Source organism: Cucurbita maxima, unplaced genomic scaffold (assembly GCF_002738345.1).
Source record: "Cucurbita maxima cultivar Rimu unplaced genomic scaffold, Cmax_1.0 Cma_Scf00053, whole genome shotgun sequence".
Classification (NCBI taxonomy): domain Eukaryota; kingdom Viridiplantae; phylum Streptophyta; class Magnoliopsida; order Cucurbitales; family Cucurbitaceae; genus Cucurbita; species Cucurbita maxima.
The window spans coordinates 226,907-250,320 of NW_019272069.1; the positions used below are offsets into that span (position 1 = coordinate 226,907).

General features: G+C 36.7%; 2 protein-coding genes and 1 pseudogene across 2 annotated transcripts; 1 reads left to right on the top strand and 2 right to left on the bottom strand.

Moving 5' to 3' along the window:
* Positions 1–1,473: 1,473 nt before the first annotated feature.
* LOC111471474 lies at positions 1,474–5,475 on the bottom strand (annotated as a pseudogene).
* A 2,805-nt stretch (positions 5,476–8,280) lies between these two features.
* On the top strand, positions 8,281–9,114 carry LOC111471475. Its single transcript, XM_023117187.1, has one exon. The coding sequence runs from the start codon at positions 8,281–8,283 to the stop codon at positions 9,112–9,114; it is 834 nt and encodes a 277-aa protein (XP_022972955.1).
* A 3,205-nt stretch (positions 9,115–12,319) lies between these two features.
* On the bottom strand, positions 12,320–14,993 carry LOC111471530. The gene is made up of 2 exons (XM_023117245.1): positions 14,605–14,993; positions 12,320–13,117 (listed from the first exon to the last, which is right to left on the bottom strand). The coding sequence occupies exons 1-2, from the start codon at positions 14,948–14,950 to the stop codon at positions 12,423–12,425; spliced, it is 1,041 nt and encodes a 346-aa protein (XP_022973013.1). The 5' UTR covers positions 14,951–14,993; the 3' UTR covers positions 12,320–12,422.
* Between the last annotated feature and the right edge of the window lie 8,421 nt (positions 14,994–23,414).

A 23,414-nucleotide genomic window follows, 5' to 3' on the forward strand; every position in this document is an offset into this window, starting at 1 on the left:
ATGGGTGGGAGCGTAATGTCGAAAACGTTGAACAACTCAAATGGGGACACTAAGATGCTTTTTTGCTCTCCAAAAGAGAGTGAGAGAGATAGAAGAACTAGTGAAATTCAGTCTTATATATGTTGAGGTCTGGGTTAACATAGAGTGACTAAGAATACTATTGTTGAATATGGAGCTAACCACAACTCATGACGAAGACTAAAGTAAAACGGTTGAACATCTTCTAGCATCGAGATACATGAAGAATGAAGATCATCAATTCGGTAGCCCTACCTATCTTAGGAATTGTAAAAAGAACTTTGATCAAGCTCAGGACTTAGGCTACACGAACTAATTTTGTGATTGTCAAGATGGATGCTTTGACATCGTGTTAGGATGGATTTACAACTCAAACAGACAGTCATTCTCATGCTTCTAGCGAAATGCTTAGTGGTAACAGGGTCAACCCCAAATCATTCAGACTAACACCGGTCAACCATATGATGTCGATGCTACAGTTGAAAAGGGACCTTACCCACGATGAACTCACGCTCACTCCTATTGCCATGGTTGAGGAGGAGAGCGCGAGTGAACTAACTTCAACAGAAACATTGTCATCGCTAGAGGAACACCACGACAGGTAAGAAGGTCATACTAAGGATTTATCCCAACCTAAGAGACAGATCACAATATTGATTCTATATTAGGGAAGAGATCGCCTATCTCATATGTGTGTCATACAACTCAACTTGTGCTAACTGAATTTCACAAGGAGCTAAATGACTCGGGTTCATCAGACCTACAATGACTCATTTCAATGATCACCAAAATGATGGGGAGAGACCCCAAGCTAGCACTTTCACTGAAGGAGGAGACAAAACACTAGAGTAACTCGTGTTTACACAGAAAGACCATTTAGATGGATGAAGAGAATGTCCAGTTGGAAGCGTCGACCACTACAATTCCAAAATAGAGAAAGAATTTTGATCAAGCTGAGGTCAGATCAACTCTAATTTCAAAATATCAAGAACCAACGAGTGGTGCAAGATTACTATGGACCAGTCGAAGTCATTTAGAATACCAAGAAGGCATCATACAGGGTTCCATTGCTCCCTTGAACGAGGACTAGTCCTGTTGTTCATGGAGAAAGTAAGAGAGATGTCCTTGTCATGCTTGTCCAGACGTGTTGCTCATAGCCACAGACCTATTCTAAACCCATTTTAATTATTTTCACGTGTAGTTAGGTCTTTACTATTCTTGTCATGTCAATACGGGGTATATGACCGTTCACCAAAATCATGTATACACCCGTTAGAGCTAAAATGTATTACATAGGGATGTGATTAGTTGCCAATTAATTTAAATTGTAATATAAAAGTATGATAATATTCTCAGTTATTTAATTCAATGCATTTTATTTATAAATATCCTAAACAAAACTCATACTTTTATTAATTTAATACATTGGGTAATTCGAAAAATACAATAATAAACTTAATTAATAAAGGTATTTTCATCGAAGACTACTATAGGACTCTTCACTTTATGTTCCCCGTCATCCCACACCAATGAAGCCGACGCAATGCCCCTACTAATGCTTCCTTCAATCGTAAGCTCAAAGCTCAGCTCCTCTCCCAAGGCCTTGAACGAAAGAACAGAAGGATTTAGTGTAATTTTAAGCCCCGAAGGACCCGAAACTATGGCTTTATATGTCGAATTCGCTGACCCAACATTTGTGACCCTTCTTCTATAAACTTGGCTGATCGAGGTTGACATAGGCGTGGAAAGAGCAAATGAAGGATAGTTTAGATCGAAAACTAGGTCGAAATCGCCTCGAGAACACGAGCTATTATCCCCAGAAACTTGCTGGACCAACTTGGTGCTGTAACCTTGACCACAAAGAAACCTTACATAGTCGATCTCAGTGGCGTTGTAGATCAGTCCGGGATTCACTGCGCCTAAAGGGTTTATATGGCCTGAGCCATATGCAAATTCTGCATCTGGGTTGAGGTCAGCTCTCATGGGAAATGCTGCATTCGTAAATTCATTGGGTTAGTAATCTATAGCTTAAATTAATCACGTTAATAATCTATAGAAATTGTTAAAATGAGTGCACGCTTAGAGATATCAATTTGTTTTGTAGGACCAATCTTGAACGAAGAGGAGAATCTCCATTTAAATGGGAGAGAGAGTGGAGAGAGATTTTTACCCGTTAGCTAAACAGGGCCGAGGATAGTGATTATATTCTCCATCCCCGAACTCGCCCCAAACCCCGCCTAAATCCCTATCCTACCACATTATATGTATTTGAAGTGTGGAAGTGTGGAAGTGTGATATCCCACATTGGTTGGGGAAGAGAGCAAAAACCTTCCCTCAACATATGCGTAATGGGGAAGCCCAAAAACCTTGAGGGGAAGTCCGAAAAGGAAAAGCCCAAAGAGGATAATATTAGTTGTGGGCTTGGGCCATTACAAATGGTATTAGACACGAGACGGTGTGCCAGTAAGGACGCTGGGCCCAAGGAGGTGAATTTGACGGGGTCTCACATCTATCGGAGAAAGAAGGATTGAAGGAGATTGGGGAGGAGAATGAAACCCCCTTTATAAGAGAAAGCCCAAAGAGGAAATTATGTCCGGATCTCCATAAAAATAAATAGACAATTTTGTAGGAACCTGAAATGAAATAACAAGAAGAGACTGGGAAGATGAAAAGCTTTTCCATCTCGCTCCGTAGGCATCTCTTTGCAAGATAGCTACGAGTCAAGTGTTGGTGTTAATACCTGTGGTCATAAGTGCGGATTTGAGGGCAGCCGGAGACCAAGAAGGGTGAAACGACTTAACATAAGCAGCAACAGCGGTAGCATGTGGGCAAGACATTGAAGTCCCTGAAATGATATTAAAAAGGAGTTGTCTGGTATCTTCTTCAGCTCCTGAAGGTGGGCCTAGAGGCGTCCATGCGGCTAGAATTTCAACGCCTGGACCACTCAAATCTGGCTGCAATGCCACAACAAACAACTCAATAATATTAATAATAATAATCAAGATTAGAGAGTGATTAAGTTTATGATTACGAAGCTAATCACCTTGAGAATGTCTGGGGTTATTGGATTTGGACCTCTCGAAGAGAAGGATGCAACAAAAGGGGTTGCTTTATACTTCCCTTCAGTGCTTTTTAAAATAGTAGCCGTTGGAAGGCTGTAAATAATGATGTAGTTAATTAGTGTTAAGTAATGGTAATTAGTGGAGATTAAAAGTAAAAAAGATTGGATTAATTACCTTGTTAAATTGGCATAAGAAGAAATGAGAGCTCCTTGTTGTGTGCCGAGATGGGAGGCAGGTAAAGGGAAAGGGAATGTCAGATCCTTTGGACGATTGTCTTGCATTATAATTCCGATTGCACCTTCTAAAAATATCGTCTTTTTCGGCCATACGAAATGATCACAAAGGACGATTTTACCCTTCACCGACTTCTTATCCACCGAGTTTGTCTGACAAAATCTATTTCACAAAAAAAAAAAAAAATCTTAATTTTCCATTTATAGTCACAAAAATAGCAACTCAACTCAACTCGAGTCTAACTTAGTTTATCTTCGTGGTTAAAAAAATAGTACCCAAAAACTCAACTCGAACATAATTTAATTTTTTTAAAAGCATATAACAAAACAAGAAAATTAAACGATAAAAATAGTATTTATAAGCTTAGGTTTTAAACAAGTACCGGGAGATAGATCCATTAAAGCCAACATTAGGAATATTTCCGGAATACACCAATGGATATTGTGTTCCATTTAAATCAAATGTATTAATTGCGACTCCCTGCATCCAAATGAAATGTATATATATTTAACAAATTGCCTTCTTAACTTATTATTTAATGTATGATAAAGTCAAATTAGTAATAGATGAACTTACTTCGAAGCTTCTTCCATCTCCAAGTTGAACTTCAGTTAAAAATTTTCTATCGGTAGTACTAGCTGCTACTGATAAAGACCAAGGTGAGAAGTTTCTAATAGTGAAAGATTTTGGACCATCGTTGCCGGCAGACATTGACGTAAGGATTCCATTTTTCATTGCATGGAATGCTCCGATGGCCATGGAGTCCTTAAAGTAATCTTTTGATGTGAGTCCTCCGACCGAGAAAGAGATGATATCAACCCCATCAGCAATGGCATCATCAAATGCAGCAAGAATATCAGCTTCAAAGCAACCATCAGACCAACATATTTTGTAGGAAGAGATTCGTGCAGATGGGACTCCTCCCCTTGCTGTGCCAGAGCCAAGACCAAGCATACTTGCTTGCCTAACCAACCCGCCTGCTACTGTTGATGCCACATGCGTCCCATGGCCATTTGAATCTCTTGGACCTTGGATTTCGTATATAGGATATTGACCATTGGTACGATATGATCAAGCTCCAATGATTTTACTGCATAGAGGATATAATATTAGGACTTATGTTCTTATAAATTAAATGTTGAATCCTAAATTGCTATGAAAAAATCATAGAATATATGAACGTACTTGTTACAAGAGAAATTGGTTGAGACTTCACAACTACCCTTCCACTTACGCGGTGGCGGTCCATATCCTTGGTCGAGGAAACTAGGCGATTCCGGCCAAATCCCTGTATCTAGTACTCCAACAATGATGTCACTTTCCACTGATGGAACTCGGCTGACTTGTTGGGACAGTCCCATGAAGTCCCATGATCTTGTAGTGTGGAGTTGTTTTTTTCCATTTGGAAAAACCGATATTACCCCCTTCATTTCTAAAATTAAAAATATATATATATTATTTTTTTGGGAGAGAATTAAAATGGTATATTTTAGGGATGTTTCCAAGACCCGAAAATATTCAACCATTGCATTCAAACATTTTACATTATGTTCTTAGCTCGCCGTAAATGTTTTCACTCTCTCGATCTTCGAAGAAAAAAAAGAACCTAATCTTAGGTTCTTTACAAGCGTACCTGAAACTTTTTGCACTTCGACTTCAGTCAGCTTCGCAACAAAGCCATTGAAACTTCTCTCGTAGCTATGGAGTAAAGAATGTGGAGCAAAACTACTAAAATAAAGTTTTATTTTGCTTAGTTAGTATATTTCTCGACCATAGGTATTTAAATTTTAAAAAATTTATGTCTAATAAATTCGATCTAAAAAAACTATTAACACAAATGAAAAGTAAAAACTATTTGACACAAACATAATCGTTCATAGATTGGACTCATAACTTAATCTAAACAATCACCTGCCGATAGTTTCCTGTAGCATTCTCACATGATGAGATCGAGTCGAAGCTCGGTCTTTCGGATGACTTCCCATATACACAATATATGTCTGCAAATCGAAAAACGACATATTAAATGAAAAATACAATGGAAATGGAAATTTAGAGAAAAAATTAAAGTTACTTTTCTATCATCGTATTCGAAATTTGAGCTGAAGAATAGCCGAGAAAAGCAAAAGGCGAGGAAGAGAAGCCTCGAAAGAGAAGACATTGGTTGATATTAAGGCATATGAAATGATATGGAATGGTATTTATACACCAAAGTTTGATTGAAACTTGTGGAAAAAAAGAACCCATTATTTGAAAGTGTCAACAAAAGAAAATAATAATAATTAATTTTTAATTTCCTTGGAAAATAACCTTACAACTTAGGTCTTCAAAATAATAATAATGGGGAGACCTTTTCTCATTTTGTTTTTATTAATTAATTTAAATTTTAATTCTCTTATAATTAATTGTTATTACTTGCATCATATTTATTAAATATTTTTAATACACGGTAGTTTAAATCGAAGAGTATTAATAGATTTTTTTTTAAGTTAGGGGCATTTTTGACCGAGTACCCAATTTATTTTAAGGGTACTTTTATTAATTTAAATTATTTTTTAATTAATGTATGTTTTAATTTAAAAGTCATTTTATTTTAAGGAAAAATCAATATAAATTTTTAAATTAATATGAATCCTAAAATGACTTGTTTGTTTTTTTTTTTTTTATTAAATGGATATATTTGTGACTTTTATTCTTTGGAAAAAGAAGAAAGCAAGTGTGACTTGGCCTTAACTAAGGGTCATTATTTCAATTGGCAAATGACAAAGATCTGTAATTATGACACAATGACTTCCAAGGAAAGCGTGTTTAGTCATGGAGTAACGGTTCTATTCTCATAATCACTCTCATTTAGATGTGGTTTTAGTTCGTTCGTGTATCCCTTTTACTGGAATGTCACATACCAACCAGTTTATGCCTGAGTTCGTCCCCGAACTACATCTTACTAGGAGAGGTATCGCTTTGATACCACTTGTAATGACTAAGATTCATAATTTATATTAGGATGCTGGGGATGGGTTGTTACAAATGGTATCAGAGCAATATCACTCCCTATAAGATGTGGTTCAAGGATGAACCAAGGCAGAAGCTAATGGGCATGTGACACTCGAGAAGGAAGGTGCACCTTATAAGTGAGGTAGTAACTTTCATTTCTTTTAAACATTTCTTAGTCATTCTATATTCTTAACACATGTTGCTCGGTGTCATGGTCATGCTCGTCCAGGGCGTGTTGCCCATGGCTGCATGCCCATGACAAGTCAAACCCTTGTCATGTCTTTTCATTCTAGTATTTTTACTTTTGTAGTTCTAGAGCGTATAACGCCTCAAAAATATCGTGTCTAGGTCTGCCAGGCATGAAATGCCTCAGAATGTACTATAGGGGGATATGACTAGTTGTCAACTTCTCCCTACCTAATTGTAAGCCGTTGTTATTTCTCTCTTGCTTGCTTATATAACGTCTCTTTCAAAAATCTCTCTCTGCCCTCGTTTTCTAAAACCTTATTTTAAAACCGAGGCTAGAGGCTCGATCATACGTCGCTTGGCCGTAGGCGACGCAAGAACAAATTGGCTTAGCTCACTTGTCATTGGAAAGTGAGTGCCGCACAATCGCTAGTCCACTGCATTCAAAAGTGCGATTATGTCAAGTGGTATCAGAGCTTTGTTAGCTCCGTGACATAGTAAAAATCGAAAACATGTCGGCGACAAATTCGACACCCAAAGCAACCGGCTTACGCTAATAGAGGAGGAAATGATGTTCCTCGAAGAAGTCCCTGACACCCTCCGCTTCCTGGAAGCACGGGTGACCGAATTGAGTGGGAAAGTCGTAGAAATCGACGCAATGGGTAACTGCCTGGATGGGATGTCAATCGCAGAACTGATGTTTCGAGTGACCTCGCTCGAAGAAAGAGTTGCTCCTACGAGCAGCCCAAAAAACTGTCTAGTAGTCCGGATAGCTCTGTCGCGCACAAAGAGGGACGTGACGAAGAGTTCGACGTGCTACAAAATACAATAATGAGTTGTTCAATGGATTAGCTGATGAATTCATAACAACAATCGACGACATCCAAGAAAGGATGGCCACCATGAGCACTCGAATTGAAGTGACCATGAAAGCCGTGGAGAACATCACGGCTGGGCAAACTAATGCAGGATCCAACAAACTGAGATTCCCAGACCCTAAAGCCTTCAAAGGGAATCGGGACGCCAAGGAGTTGGAAAAATTCATCTTTCATGTAGAACAGTACTTCAAAGCCACAACGGCTTGTATCGACGACAAGAAGGTGACCATAGCCTCGATGTATCTCATAGACGACGCCAAACTTTGGTGGCATACGAAGGTGCAAGACATTGAGGATGGATTGTGCACCATCGACTCGTGGGAAGACCTCAAGAAAGAGTTGAGGGACCAATTGTCCCCGAAAATGTAGGACATATGGCAATGGAGAAACTAGTAGCCCTGAAACATACTAGAGGCATACGGGACTATGTCAGATAGTTCTCAACCCTGATGCTAGATATCAGGGGCACATCAGAGAAGGACAAGGTGTTCTTCTTTATAAATGGGTTACAGTCGTGGGCCAAAACAAAGCTACATGAGAACAAGGTCCAAACCCTAGCTGTCGCAATAGCCTGCGCCGAGAGACTCCTAGACTAAGGGAACGAAGCAGGATCCCAAAGAAGAACGACACCGGCCCCAAACACTGGGGGTAAAACATACAAGCCACGAGGTCATCGAAATGGAAGCCCCAACAGACCGAACGTAGGTAATGACAGACCAAGCAGATGGACGGATAGACCTCCTCATAACAACCAAGCGGGGACATTCCGAGGACCTTACCATCAAAGGAACCACCCGACGACGCCTTTACAATGCATATTGTGTAAAGGTTCCCACAAAGTATCCTACTGTCCTCATCGGGCCTCTCTCACTACGCTCCAAGTGTCCATTCAAGAGAGCAATGATGCAATGGTCGAGACTATGCTAGACAAGAAGGAAGATCAAGACAACCCCCGAATGGGCGCGCTCAAATTCTTGTCAGCCCTCCAACGAAAGGTCGAACCGAAGGAGATAATAGAGAAAGGGCTCATGTTCGTAGATGCGACAATAAATTCTCGACTGAGCAAGAGCACTCTGATAGATTCAGGAGCGACCCACAACTTCATCGTCGATCAAGAAGCCCGAAGATTGGGACTCACCATAGGAAAGGACCATGGGAAAATGAAAGTTGTCAACTCTGAGGCCTTGCCTATTGTGGGAGTTTCTAAAAGAGTCCCCTTCAAAATAGGGGATTGGACAGGAGAGCTAGACCTTGTCGTAGTTCGCATGGACGACGTGATACTTGGGATGGAGTTCCTCCTAGAACACAAAGTTATCCCAATGCCACTGGCAAAATGCTTGGTGATCACCGACCGCAACCCCACAGTAATACCTGAAAGTATCAAGCAACCAGGTAATCTTCGAATGATCTCGGCCATACCATTGAAAAGAGGACTCGCACGAGAGGAACCTACATTTATGGCCATACCATTGATGGAAGAAGCGACCACCGAAGAAACTATCCCAAATGAAATCAAGGAGGTACTAAATAGCTATGTCGACATAATGCCAGAGAGCTTACCCCAAACATTACCACCTCGTCGAGGCATTGATCACGAAATCAAACTCCTCCCCAGGGTTAAGCCGCCAGCGAAGAACACATACTGGATGGCTCCACCCGAGCTAGCCGAATTGAGGAAACAACAGGATGAGCCCCCGTACTATTCCAGAAGAAGAAGGATGGGACGTTGCGTTTGTGCATAGACTATAGAGCCTTAAACAAGGTGACAGTACGCAACAAATATCCACTGCCGATAATATCCGACTTGTTCGACCAACTTTACGGGGCCAAATACTTCACGAAGTTGGACTTACGGTCAGGGTATTACCAAGTACGTATTGCCGAGGGGGACGAGCCCAAGACAACGTGTGTAACAAGATATGAGGCCTTCGAATTCCTAGTAATGCCCTTTGGCTTGACAAACGCCCCAGCTACTTTCTGCACGTTGATGAACCAAGTTGTCTACGAATACTTGGATCAGTTCGTCATAGTATACCTCGACGACATAGTTGTTTACAGCACAACCCTAGAGAAACACAAAGTGCACTTGAAGCTGGTGTTTGACAAGCTACGGCAAAACCAACTGTATGTTAAGAAAGAAAAATGTGCCTTCACACAAACATGCATCAACTTCCTTGGACATGTCGTCAAATGTGGACAGATTAGTATGGATAGCAATAAGATAAAAGCTATCCAAAAATAGAAAGTTCCTACTAACATATCCGATGTGCAGTCCTTCTTAGGATTAGCCAACTACTATAGACGGTTCGTCGAAGGGTTTTCACGACAAGCCGCCCCATTGACAGAGCTATTGAAGAAAGACCACCCTTGGTCGTGGTCAAATAATTGTCAAATGGCCTTTGAAGATCTGAAAACAACCATGATGAGGGGTCCTGTCCTCGGGTTGGTAGATGTTACAAAGCCATTTGAAATAGAAACAGATGCTTCCGACTTTGCCCTAGGTGGGGTCCTTATTCAAGAAGGTCACCCCATCGCTTACGAAAGTCGAAAGAAATGCTGGTTGTAGTCCATTGCCTACGAGTCTGGAGACAGTATCTCTTGGGATCGCAATTCGTAGTGAAGACGGATAACAGCGTCATTTGCCACTTCTTCGATCAACCAAAATTGACGGCAAAACAAGCCCGGTGGCAGGAGTCGTTGGCCGAATTCGACTTCAAGTTCGAACACAAAACAGGAAAGAGTAATCAAGCAGCCGACGCACTGAGTCGGAAGGGCGAACATGTAGCCCTATGCATGTTAGCCCATATTCATACAAGTAAGATCGATGGATCGATGTGCGACATCATCAAAGAACATTTACATAAAGACCCATTGGCCAAATCCGTCGTCGAACTAGCTAAAGCTGGGAAAACACGACAGTTTTGGGTTGAGGGAGACCTCCTGATGACGAAAAGAAACAGATTGTATGTCCCAAGAATGGGAGAACTGAGAAAGAAGCTCATTCAGGAATGTCATGATACGTTATGGGCTGGACACCCTGGGTGGTAAATAACATACGCCCTAATAAAAAAGGGGTTCTTCTGGCCAAACATGCGAGACGACATCATGCAATACACCAAGACGTGTCTCATCTATCAACAGGACAAAGTCGAGAAAGTCAAAGTCTCAGAACTCTTGGAACCTCTGCCTGTGCCAACAAGACCTTGGGAAAGTGTGTCTCTGGACTTCGTAACACACCTCCCAAAAGTCGGGGAATATGACGCCATCTTGGTTATCGTAGACCAATTTTCAAAATATGTGACGTTCGTCCCCACTCCCAAATTATGCTCGGCTGAACTCACAGCCCAACTATTTTTCAAACACGTTGTAAAGTTATGGGGCATTCCGTCGAGCATCATCAGTGATAGGATGGCAGATTCATTGGGACATTCTGGACTGAGTTATTCGCCTTCTTGGGAACAACCTTAAACATCTCCTCGAGTTATCACCCTCAAACCGATGGACAGACAGAACGGTTCAATTGCTTGCTCGAAGAATACTTACGTCACTTCGTCGACGCTCGCCAGAAGAACTGGATACAACTATTAGATGTCGCTCAATTTTGCTTCAATTGTCAAACAAGCTCATCTACGAGAAAGAGTCCCTTCGAAATTGTAAGTGGACGACAACCGGCCTTACCCCATATTATTGATCATCCTTATGCAAGAAAAAACCTTTAAGCTCAAAACTTCACAAGAGAATGAAAGCAGACAACAGATATAGCCCAGACATATTTAGAGAAGGCTTCCAAGCATATGAAAAAGTGGACGGACAAGAAGCGTCGCCCCCTTAAATTCCGAACAGGAGATCAAGTTCTCATCAAACTGAAACCAGAATAGATCAAATTTCGCAGCAGAAAGAACCAGAGACTAGTTCAAAAATATGAAGGTCCGGTTGAAGTCCTTAAAAAGATCGGGGCTACCTCCTACCGAGTTGCATTACCCGCATGGATGAAAATCCACCCAGTAATTCATGTGAGCAACTTGAAGCCCTACCACCCTGACTCAGACGACGACCAACGAAATGCAATCACGAGACCGAGCATCGATCTGGAACAAAAAGAAACCAAAGAAGTAGAAGAGATCCTAGCCGACAAGGTTAGGAAGATAGGAAGACCTGTACGGACGATTCGTGAATTCCTTGTCAAATGAAAGAATCTCCCTACAGAGGAAACCAGTTGGGAACGCGCCGAAGACCTGAACTTCGCCGCCACCCACATTGCAAGGTTTGAAAGTAGTCAGTTGACAGGGACGTCAACCAATTAGGTGGGGGAGGATGTCACGGTCATGCTCGTCCAGGACGTGTTGCCCATGGCCGCATGCCCATGACAAGCCAAACACTTGTCATGTCTTTTCATTCTAGTGTTTTTACTTTTGTAGTTCTAGGGCGTATGACGCCTCAAAAATATCATATTTAAGCCTGCCAGACATGAAATGTCTCAGAATGTACTATAGGGGGATATGACTAGTTGTGAACTTCTCATTACCCAAGGTTATATATTGTAAGTCGTCGTTATTTCTCTCTTGCTTATATAACGTTTCTTTCAAAAATCTCCCTGACCTCGTTTTCTAAAACCTTCTTTTAAAATCGAGGCTAGAGGCTCAATCATACGTCGCTTGGCCATAGGCGACACAAGAACAAATTGGCTTAACTCACTTGTCGTTGGAAAGTGAGTGCCGCACAATCGCTAGTCCGCTGCCTTCAAAAGTGCGATTGTGTCACTCTGCAGGTGGTGCAACGCGGTGATCTTGGAGGCAACACGAAGCCACTCCGACCCACGAGACAAACTGAACCTGTTGACCTGATCCACCAACCTGTATCGAGGATTCGAACCATCCGACTCGACTCAACTTCGCATAAGTGACAACAAGGTAAAAATTAATGCTAAATTAATGTATGAATTTGTGGTTATAAAACAAAAGACTAAAAATTCAAAATATAAATCAAATGATAAATAAGAGGATTCCTGTCTTCTAAAATCATCTCTCAAATCAAAAGCTAGTGTTTATATTCATACAATCATCCATGTCAAGTGCCTATAACCAGCCCATTTGGCCGCCGCATGGATCCCAATAGCCAAAGCCGCACCCAAAAGAGGCACCGGAACATCCCTCTCATACATACCCTCTTCCCTTTCCTTTCCTTGTGAAACCTTCTTCCAATGGTGCCAAATAGCCAAACCCATAAACGAACCCATAGCCAAAATCCTAACCCACGGCTCACCAATGGCAGCAAACACAGCAGCAGCAGGCAACGCAGATGTTACGTCGTCTCTCTTCTTGACGAACTTCGAGAAACTGTATACTCCCAACAGAAATGTCCAGAAGAATGGCTCGGAAATGTACGCTCGCACGGCTGTGTAGCCAGCAAGCCCTGATAGTGTTAGAAGATATGGTTGAGTACTTACGGAATCAGGGACACTAGCTTCTGAGATTGCAACCACGGTTGAGGCTAGGATGATTAGTGTGGTTAGCTCAGGAACGGGTGCGTATGCAACTACGCTCGAGTAGAAAGATCGAATCGTGTAGAATGTCGTCTCGATTCCTCTTATCATAGAAGTGATGGGATCTCCAATAACATAGAGGATGAGAGCTAAGGCACCTTTTAATATGTATCCCACAAAATTGAAGATGCAAAGAACAGCCTTTCTCCAATTACCAAGCTCAAAAAAGACTGCTCTCCAAGCATAGAGAATAAATGCCAGAGCTGCATTATAACCAAAGGTAATTAACAGTAATTCATCTTTCGATAACGAGATCGATTGTATTAAAAGATAACGAACTCAAGAATTTATGTCGGGTTGAATTATTATGATTAAGAACAGAGGACGACGCTGAAGAATAAGCTGCTAATGTTGTCTTTTTTTCTCTTCAGAAAGGAATTGTAATGAACATGATACAAATACATTACTAAGAATACGCATTCAGTATATCATAAATGATTGAATGACACAAAACTCATAAACTTACCAAATGACTTGGTCTAATCTCAGTTAGCGTAACAACGCGTCTATTAGGGAGAGGTTTCCACACCTTTATAAAGAATGTTTCGTTCTACTCCTTAACTGATGTGGGATCTTGCTGGTACTCGTTCCCTTCTCCAATCGATGTGGGACCCCCCCCCCCAAACCATCCCCCTTCGGCACCCAGCTTCCTTGCTAGCACACCGCCTCATGTCCATCTCCCTTCGAGGTTCAGCCTCCTCGCTAGCAATCGCCCAGTGTCTAGCTCTGATACCATTTGTAATGCCCCGAGTCTACTGCTAGCAGATATTGTCCTCTTTGGGCTTTCCTTTTCGAACTTTCCCTCAAGGTTTTTAAAACTCGTCTGCTAAAGAGAGGTTTCCACACCCTTATAAAGAATGTTTCGTTCTCCCCTAACTGATGTGGGATCTCACAATTCACCCTCCTTCGAGGCTCAGTGTCCTCGTTGGCACTCGTTTCCTTCTCCAATCGATGTAGGACCCCCCAATCCACCCCCTTTTGAAACTCAGCGTCCTTGCTCGCACACCGCCTCATGTCCGCCCCCTTCAAGGTTTAGCCTCATCGTTGGCACATCGCCTGATGTCTAGCTCTAATACCATTTGTAGCACCCCAAGCCCACTACTAGTAGATATTGTCCTCTTTGGGCTTTCCCTTTCGCGCTTTCCCTCAAGGTTTTTAAAACCCGTCTGCTAAAGGGAGATTTCCACACCCTTATAAAGAATGTTTCGTTCTCCTCCCCAACAAATGTGGAATCTCACAATCAGTATCCAAGTTTCAAACACATACCCATATGTCTCCGTCCTAATAACTTCATTGGATAAGGCCTAGTGATTGAAGTTCAAGGGGAGGTACTAAGCCTAGCTACCTCCCAAACCTCCCACATGACCTCTCAACCTGTCTCAAGATCCTATTATTATGCCATAGGATAACAAACAGCACCTTAACCTATGCAATGAAATTCAAAACTACAGAGCTTAGAAACTATTACAGATACAGGTGTTCTTGTTACAATGAAAAAAATTCCAAGATTATCAACAAAGTTAGGCAATCTTTTCTACCCTGAATTCAACAACAATCGCAAAACCCACTAACAAGTTTGAAGATGATACTGAAACGAAGTGGTAAAATTAAACAAACCAAGAACAGAAATGATTCTTAAGCGTCCAAAACATCTAAGAAAAACAAAATTGTTAAGAGAAGAAGAATTTACCAACAAAGAAAGGCCATCTCACAGGAGGATCAGGAGCTTCTTTGGTCAAGTACCTGAACCGTTCCGGCATAGTACCCTCCTCTCTATCATTATTCTGAGGTTCAACAGCTCCGGCAGAGGCAGTGAAAGATCCCAAGCTCCTCGAAATTAGAAACCCACTTAGATTATGCGATAACACATTGCAATTTCTTGTGGGTTTGTTCCAAATGGTGTGAATTTTGTAAGGGGAGCTACAAAATTGAACGTTTTGGCTTTTAGGTCGAAAGTTCAAAGGGGAAGATGAAATTGCTGTGAGAAGAGGAAGCTTTAGGGTTGAAGAAAGGCCGGCGATAAGTGCAGTCGCCATGACTGATGAATTCGATAGCTAAACGAGAAATTTGGGTATAACATGGATTGGAGGGTTCCGGGAAGCCTTGACCGCGAACCCGTAACCGAAACCGGAACCCGGCAGAAATAATAGGCCCAAGAAGTAAGCCTACCAGGCCGGCCCAATACCAAAGAAATAGGCCCAAATCTTGTTAGGCCTGCATAGAGAAGCCCAAATACAACATTTTTATTATAAAAAAAAATTAATAATTTATTTTTGTTAATAACTTTTATATTTGAAAATAAAAAATTTCATATCTTTTCACTATAATTGGCAAGCCAACCTAGTAATGGGTGCAATGGAACGAGTAATAACTCAAGGTCACTGCTAGCAGATATTGTCCGTTTTGACCAATTACGTATCGTCATGAGCCACACAATTTTAAAATACGTGCATTAGGTTTCGACACCCTTATAAGCTCTAATCCAAGTGGAGTCGAGCGTTTTGATTCAGGTTTTAATTTTTGTTTTTTATAGATATTTTTGTAGGGAAATTCCTTAATTTTTGGTGGTCAAGATGCTTGAATGTTGAACACCCATTTTTTTAATATTTTTTAAAATAAATAAAGGTGATTGAGAATCTATTTATTTGGTTGAGTGTGAGTGATCTACAACTTATGCATGCATGTGACATGTTTGATAAAATGTCTATGAGAGTGATTTGTGTTTCCTCTATAAGTTTTTTTTTTTTTTTTTTTTTTTTTTTTTTTTTTTTTTTTTTTTTTTTTAATTATTATTATTATTTGTCTCAAAAAAAAAAAATGGAATATTTTAATGACTCAATATTTAATTATTATATTAGAAGTAAATTTATAATTTTAAAAGTTGAATAAATAAATAAATCTGAAACATTTTTTTTAGTTCAATGTATTGGTTCACATCTAGCCACCCTTTTAATTTAATTAATAATTAGGAATTAAAAATTAAAAATTAAAAAGGTTAGCTGTTTTTGTAATTAACCGAAATAATTAAGCTAACCAAAATCATATCTCATCATTATAAATCTAAAAAAATTGCTTGCTTAATTTTAAATTTTTTATAATTGACCGTATAAATAATAATTTTCAATTTTTTAAAACATTTCTTCACTCGAATGAAGAGAATTCGAGCATTAATATATTGTTAGATTGGTCGACATCAATCATAGACACCAAATATTCTTAATTTTTATAATGGTCTTTGACTTAGTTTAGTCTCAAGGTCTAACTTAAGCCTATGTCTCCCTCGTTGCTCTTTCTCGGGTCGTGGTGATTGATGGTTCGCCTTCTCTTATAACTACTTGCTGTATAAGACTTTCTTGACTCCTTTAACATTTAACCGATGAAGAAATTTGATGAGATAAGAATTTTGATGCTAGCTTAGCTTATAACTCAAAAGTGAGAATTTGCGGCTTTAGACTAATTTGCTGCCGGATCAGATTAAGGAGGGAAAGATTAAGTTAATTACAGGCGAATTTTCTTAGATTTGATTATTAGAGCATGGGAAGAGATTCTAAAAAATGTGACCCATAAATCGACTCAAAATTTTTATTTTTTAGAATTTTATGATTTAGATTAGAGATTTATGTAAAGAAAAAAATAAGTGAAAAATACACCCAAAAAAAAAAGCATAAAAGAAGAGAGAAAAAGACCAAATGTTGACTAAAAATAGTACCTACCCCAAGCAAGCCTACAATTAATAATTATTTTTATTTAATCATAAAATTGCTCTTTTTTCAAAAAAAAAAAAAAAAATTGTTTTTATCAATTTTAGGACCACATGAACAAAGTATTTAATTATTATAATTATCTTATTTTCTTAATTTAAAATAAGAGTACAATTTTAAAATTTATTAACGAATAATAAAAAATTTAAGGATATATTAGATAATTTTTAAAATATTTTATTAAAAAATTACGACTAAATTAATTATAAAAAACAAAACTCTATTAATTTTTTGAAATTTTTTTAAAAACTTATTAAATATATAGTTAAAAAATTTAAGATTTTTTCTTTTTAAAATGTGAAAGAGAACTCTTTGGTATAAAGAAGAGAAAAAAAAAACCACAATAATTTAGTATAAAATTGAGTGGGCCCCAGCTCCATTAAGGTAAATATTTAATTAAATTTTTAAAAAGAAAATATATAAAGTAATGGAAAAATAATAATAAATAAATAAGTGTGGGATTTGAAAGGTTTTGGATTCAGAGGATCAATTCTCTAAATCAAATTTGATCACTAAAAGCGCCTTCCTGCTTTTATACAACAGGATGCGAATCCCGCGTGGGCGACCGTACTGACACTTTCTGTAGACCCGCATTACGATCTTGCCACGTGTCTACTCACATCTGACGGCTCTGGTATAAAAGGATTAATTACGGCGCTACGCAACACGCGAAGAGGATAGCTTGATATCAGTTTCTTTTTTTGTTAGGACGTTTTTACCCTTTTCTTTTTGTTTTAATTTATTTTCTATGATTTGACGTTGCCTGCTCCCCGCCCCTACCCTACTTGTCCTTTTTTCATTTTTTTTTTTACGAAATATTTAAATTTTTAATTTAAATTTAAAAACAAAAATAAATTTTTAAAAATTATACTTTTAAATTTTAAGAAATTTTAGATAATTAATCTCATAAGAAATAATGTTTATAAACTTAATGGTATCAAATTAAAAACTCGACATTTCATTTCATTTCGTGACTATAATTTAACTAATTAAGATTAGGGATGTACAGATTGGGTTAAAAAAATATTTTGAACCAACCGAACAATTTTAAAACCCACTAAACTTATATTTTGAGTTAAAGTTGGTCGGGTTGTTGGTGGTTATTTTTTAAAAATATTTAATTATCTACCATACATATTATATTAATAATTAAAATCTCATAAAATTCAAACATTAGACATGCGTTTTGCTACTAAATTGAATAAATATTTAATTTATTATTATTAGTTTGAATAAAATATTTGAAAATGTTATTACATCAAAATAAAAATCATAATTGGAAATTTAAATGGTTTTAAACCAATCTTGAAAGCTTAGAATATAATATAAAATTAGGAAATATTTGTGAAAATAAATGAAACTATAGTTTAATGAGAATAATAAAATTTTATTAAATTATTGGTAAAGCAAACCATTTTTTTTATTATTATTTAAATTTAATGTGGGGCAACAATCTAATGATTCCCAAACCAAACCTACACCCAACTTGATACAGAATTATTCAAATTATATTATTAAATTAATAGTAACATTAATAATAATAATTTTGGAAGACTCAAACTTAGACCAGCCCTATTTTTTTATTTTTGCCCTTTATCCACAAAATAACCCATATAAAATATCATATATTATACACTTTTCCAAATTTAACCCTTAAACAAGTTTTTTTCTAATAAATTTTTTTTTTTTTTAATTTTAGAATTTTGTTTGTTTAAATTATAAATTATGTAAATTTTGTTTAATTATTATTACAATATTACCTCATTTACAATATATAATATACTATTTCATGAGTTTATGATATAAAATGGAAAGGTTTATTGTTTTAATATAATTTTTTAATTTTAAAATTTTAAATTCAAAATTGAGATAATTGAAAAATTATGTCATAGAACATGTAGCGTTTGCGCGTCAATTTCGTTATTTGCGCGTGAGACTCTTTTAGTCGGCAATGCGTGAAATGCTTCTCGTGACCGATCATTTCCAAGTAGCCAGTCACCCAAACAAGTCAAAGCGCCGCATTATGTTTCCGACAAAAGACTATAATACCCCCATTTATTATTATTATTTGTCTTTATTCTTTTCTTTATAACTCTTAGTTTATGGTTTTAGATTCTTCAACTTTCCTCCCTGTTTTATTTTAATGCGAAATTGTTTCAAAAATAAAAAATATAATATAAAAAAGAATATCCTATCAAATCAATATAAACCATCAACTACTAACTCATGTAACTGTTTTAATTTATATTAATTAAATAATGTTATTATTCTCTCAAATTTTATTATAAGTAAAAATATTTTTTAAATTATATTATAACCGTTTCTCATTATCTAAACCAAACCCAATCTAAACGGTATGAATTGGGTTTTTTTTATTAAAAAAGCTTTTATAGTAATGAATTAAATTAATAAAAAATGAAAATTAATATTTTAATTTGATTTGGTTTGATTTTCCAGATTTTTCTTTGTCAATTAATTACAGCATGGCTGGCGGTCCCTCACCGACTCCTGAAAGGTTGGTACCAAATAAAATAGTACAAAATGACGATTTTGGCCCTGTAAAAAGTTTTATTCTCTCTTGTAGTATAAATAAGACACGTGGTAATGGCTCAATTGGATAATATAAAATTTTGCAATATTTGAATGGTCTTTTTCTCACTTTATTTTATTGAGGAAAAGAGAATTTAGGAAATAAATAAATAAATAAATAAAATAAAAAGATAAACAAAGAGACTTAACCAAATATTGAAAATTGTTGCACCACGACGTGACCTATGAGAATTGTGCAGCCCGAAAGGGAAGGTACGCAAGTCGTATTTAGCTTATTCTTCAATTATTTCGTTCTTACAATGTATCTATCTGATATGAGCATAACTCAATTGATAAGTACTCATTATCGCTCTATAATTAGTGGAGATAAAAAATATGGGTATTTAAAAATTCGATGACTCGAAAAATTAGATCAACCAAACTCAAACCAGTTTGGGTTGAATTATGAATTTATTTGAGTTGATTCATAGGTTCTCTTAAAAAGTGAGTTGGTCTTTTTTTTTTTTTTTGTAAAATCCCATATCCACAGCTTAATATTGTATTCTTTGGGCTTTCTTTTTCACGCTTTACTCGAGACTTTAAAACGCGTCTGTTAGGGGAAGGTTTCCACACTCTTATAAGGGTCAGTTTGTTCTCCTTCCCAACCAATGTGGGACATCACAATGCACCCCCTTTCAGAGCCCAGCATCCTTGCTGACACTCGTTTTTTTCTCTAATCGATGTGGGACTGCCACCAAATCCACCACCCTTTGAGGCCAACATTCTTACTAGCACACTGTCTTGTGTCTACCCTCTTCAAGAACAGCGAGAAGACTAACACGTCGTTTGATGTCTGGCTCTAATATCATTTTGAGTAGAAAAGTTTACGACTCGAACAATTGAATTATGGCTAAAAATTTCACAATCTGATCCAAGCCAACTCATCGAAGAACATCCCTACTAAAAATACTTGTTTAAACCATTTTCTCTATATATATAAAAAGTAGAAACATAGATTATTATGAACTTTAGCCCAAATATAATATATGTTTATTCAATGTTAAGACGAACATCGTTAAGAAAGAGTGATTTCCGGGAAGATGATTAGGGTAAATCATGTTTCTTTAGAATTTTAATGTTAAAAAAGATGAATTTATTCCAAATTTGGAATAAATTTGAAATAAATCCTTTCTTTTTTTTTCCAAGCTAGTCTAGAAGGAAAGGAGTTCATAGGCAAATTTGGCTTTGAGAAGGAATCTCCCTCTTTCTACTTTCAGAAAAATAAGACAATAAATGAATTATTAAAAAAAAGAAAATTTTTTGATTGGATGGAATTTGAGTTAGGCAGGACACGTGTCAACAGTCTGAGATTTGCCCAATATTTTGAAGAAAAAAATGAAGAGAAAGTTTATTGGTAACTAATTTCTCACTTTGATTTCCCCACACGTCACCCTTTTTGTAATTTTTATTTTTTAAATTTAAGAGTGACGTCACTTATTGAGTATTTTTTTAAATAATTAAATCAAGTAGTCAACTCGAGACTATGGGTATTCGTATTTATTTTCTTAGATTTAAGCTAGAATGAAATGTTTTTAATTTAAATGTTTATTTAGTATTTTTTGGGTTGATTTTAAGGTTTTTTTAAAAAAATAATATTATATTTTAAGTAATTGAAATGAGAAGAGTATTATTAATGAAATTAAATTGAGTTGAATAGAAAACGGGCCTGCTGTTGTAATAAATGGAATTAATTAAATATCTAAAACTGATAATAAAGTTTATAATTATGAAAATTAAATGCACGTGGGTGGAGCTTGTACTTGGACCCAAACCCCTCAAAATATCCTTTTCAAAAGAATCTTTTTTTTTTCTTTTAATAAAATATCTTTGTATTTGGTCAATAAATTAAAATATTAACCACAACCATTTCTTTTTATTTTATTTTCGAATTTATGTTTTTTTTCTTTCAATTTTCAATATAAACATAAACCCATGTTCGTATGGTGTCACAGTCATTAGTCAAGCACAGAATCACTCTCTTTATGAGTATATAAAGTGGAGATTATTAGATGATTGCCTATCGGTAAGGATTTATAGGGATAATAATGAGCATGCTTAGATACAGATTTGTGAGACCTCGTCTCGATTAGAGAGTAAAATAGAACATTCTTTATAAGGGTTTTCGATTATTTCGTTCTTACTAATATTTTGTTGATGTGTTTTATATTTAAATAAAGATAAAAAATACAAAATTGAAAGTTTATTATACCTAATTTAATTTAATTTAATTTTTTTTTTTTTTGAGTATTTAAGAGATTAATTAATGTTGAAGAGACGTGTAAACATTTAAAATTTAATAGAAAAAAAAAGAAAAAAAAAAGGTTGTGTGGATAGGGGTTGGCCAGGGTAGTGGGGGAAGAATAGAAACGCGGTAACCGACAGGTGCCGGTAAGAAGAAAATACAAGTTGAATGAAAAACTCGGGAATTTTTTTAATCTGACGTGGCTGTGACAGAGTACTGCTGAATGTTTCTCTCCCCTTTGTACACGTGTGAAACTACATTTCCACTGATTCAATTCTATGGGCTTTTTTGTCCCTTCATTTTAATTTTTATTTAATTTTTATAAATTCGCTTGTCAGATTATCACTCCCCGATTTTGCCTCTTTCGCTCAACCTCCACGCTTCTTCTCTTGGCGCGTCACTCTCAAACTCCTTCCCATTCCCTCTCTCTCTCTCTCTCTTCTTTTTTTTTTTTTTTGCATTTTCCTTTTAATATTTTGGGGGGAAAAATCCATTTTTAAAGGAAATTGTAAGCAAATATATATGATTTTTTTTAATTAAAAAATTGTTTGGTTTGTTTAAAACAGTGCATAATTATAAAAGTATCTGAAATTAAATTAAAAAAATAAATAAATACATAATGGCGAACAGCAAATGCAGTAAAATAGAAATATATTAATATATTAGGACTGAAAAATACAAAAATAATTATATCTTAACCAACAAATGGCATCAAATTGGCTTATTTAACCAAAACACCCCACTACCAAGGATGACCTATATAATATTATTATAATTAAAAATATTTCATTTTTTAATCCATAAAGTTCCACTCAATTATTATTTCATGCCCATTTAACAAATATTTTTATATTTTTTTATTAAAACATTTGCCACCCATCAATTTTGGCTAAATAGCGAGAAAAAATTTATTTAATTCAACTCAAACGGTTCGATGATCTTAATTTTGGGTCACAGTACATAATTGTCTCAATCTCGAAACTAATCCAACTTTGAATCTTATACGTTTATAGTTTTAATCATCGGATAATGGTCCTATCATATGTAATTTCTATTATGTTGGGTAGATCATATCATATACATACAGAGAGTAAGGCACCACCTTGTAGATCATATCATGATGTAGAAAGTGACCCAATCATGGTTCATGTCATGTAGGCACAACCTTTGTACATTATATCATGTAGGAAGTGACCCCATGGATTCATAATGATATACATGCAGGGAGCGACTCATCATGGGTTCATACCATGTAGGGCAAGATCCCGTACATTATATCATATGCATGCAAAAGTGGCTTGATCCCATCATGTGAGTTCATACACATATAGGGCATGATTCTAGTAGATCACATAATGTACATGCAATATATGATATATACTAATCATCATACAGTACCATATTCATAACCATACGAGGAGCGACTCCATTCGTGCCAACTTCCTAGTGCTGACCCTCTAACAATCCACACAGGCTTAAAAATCAAAGAAAAATAGACCGAATCAATAAAATTGGACCAGACTGAATCAACCTTCTTCCTCACATTCTAAGGTGGATTTCTTCATGAAGCCGATCGAGCGAGTTCAGCAGTGGAAAATGAAAAAAAAAAAAAAAAAATTCAAAAGAAAAAAAGATAAACTTTAATTTTAATGGAAGGTAAGGGACACGCGCGTAGGGGTGAGAGTGGGGAATGACGAGGTGAGGGAAGCAAAAGTTTCGTGGAAAGTAAGGAGCATGGGTTGGGTCTACCTCGTTTTATCACCACAAATTCTTCTAAACTGTCGCCACCCAACCCCATCTCACCAGCATCCAACGGTCCACAGTTTTTTCCCCATTTTTATTTTCCATAAAATCATTTAATTCAATTTCAATTAAATTAAAAAAAAAAAAAAAAAAAAAAAAAAAAAA

Coding starts and splice junctions, on each gene's coding strand:
- LOC111471475 (XM_023117187.1), top strand. CDS start 8,281: ATGGTCGAGACTATGCTAGACAAGAAGGAAGATCAAGACAACCCCCGA.
- LOC111471530 (XM_023117245.1), bottom strand. CDS start 14,950: ATGGCGACTGCACTTATCGCCGGCCTTTCTTCAACCCTAAAGCTTCCT. Junction 13,118..14,604: donor GAGATGGCCTTTCTTTGTTG/GTAAATTCTTCT, acceptor GTTATAATGCAG/CTCTGGCATTTATTCTCTAT.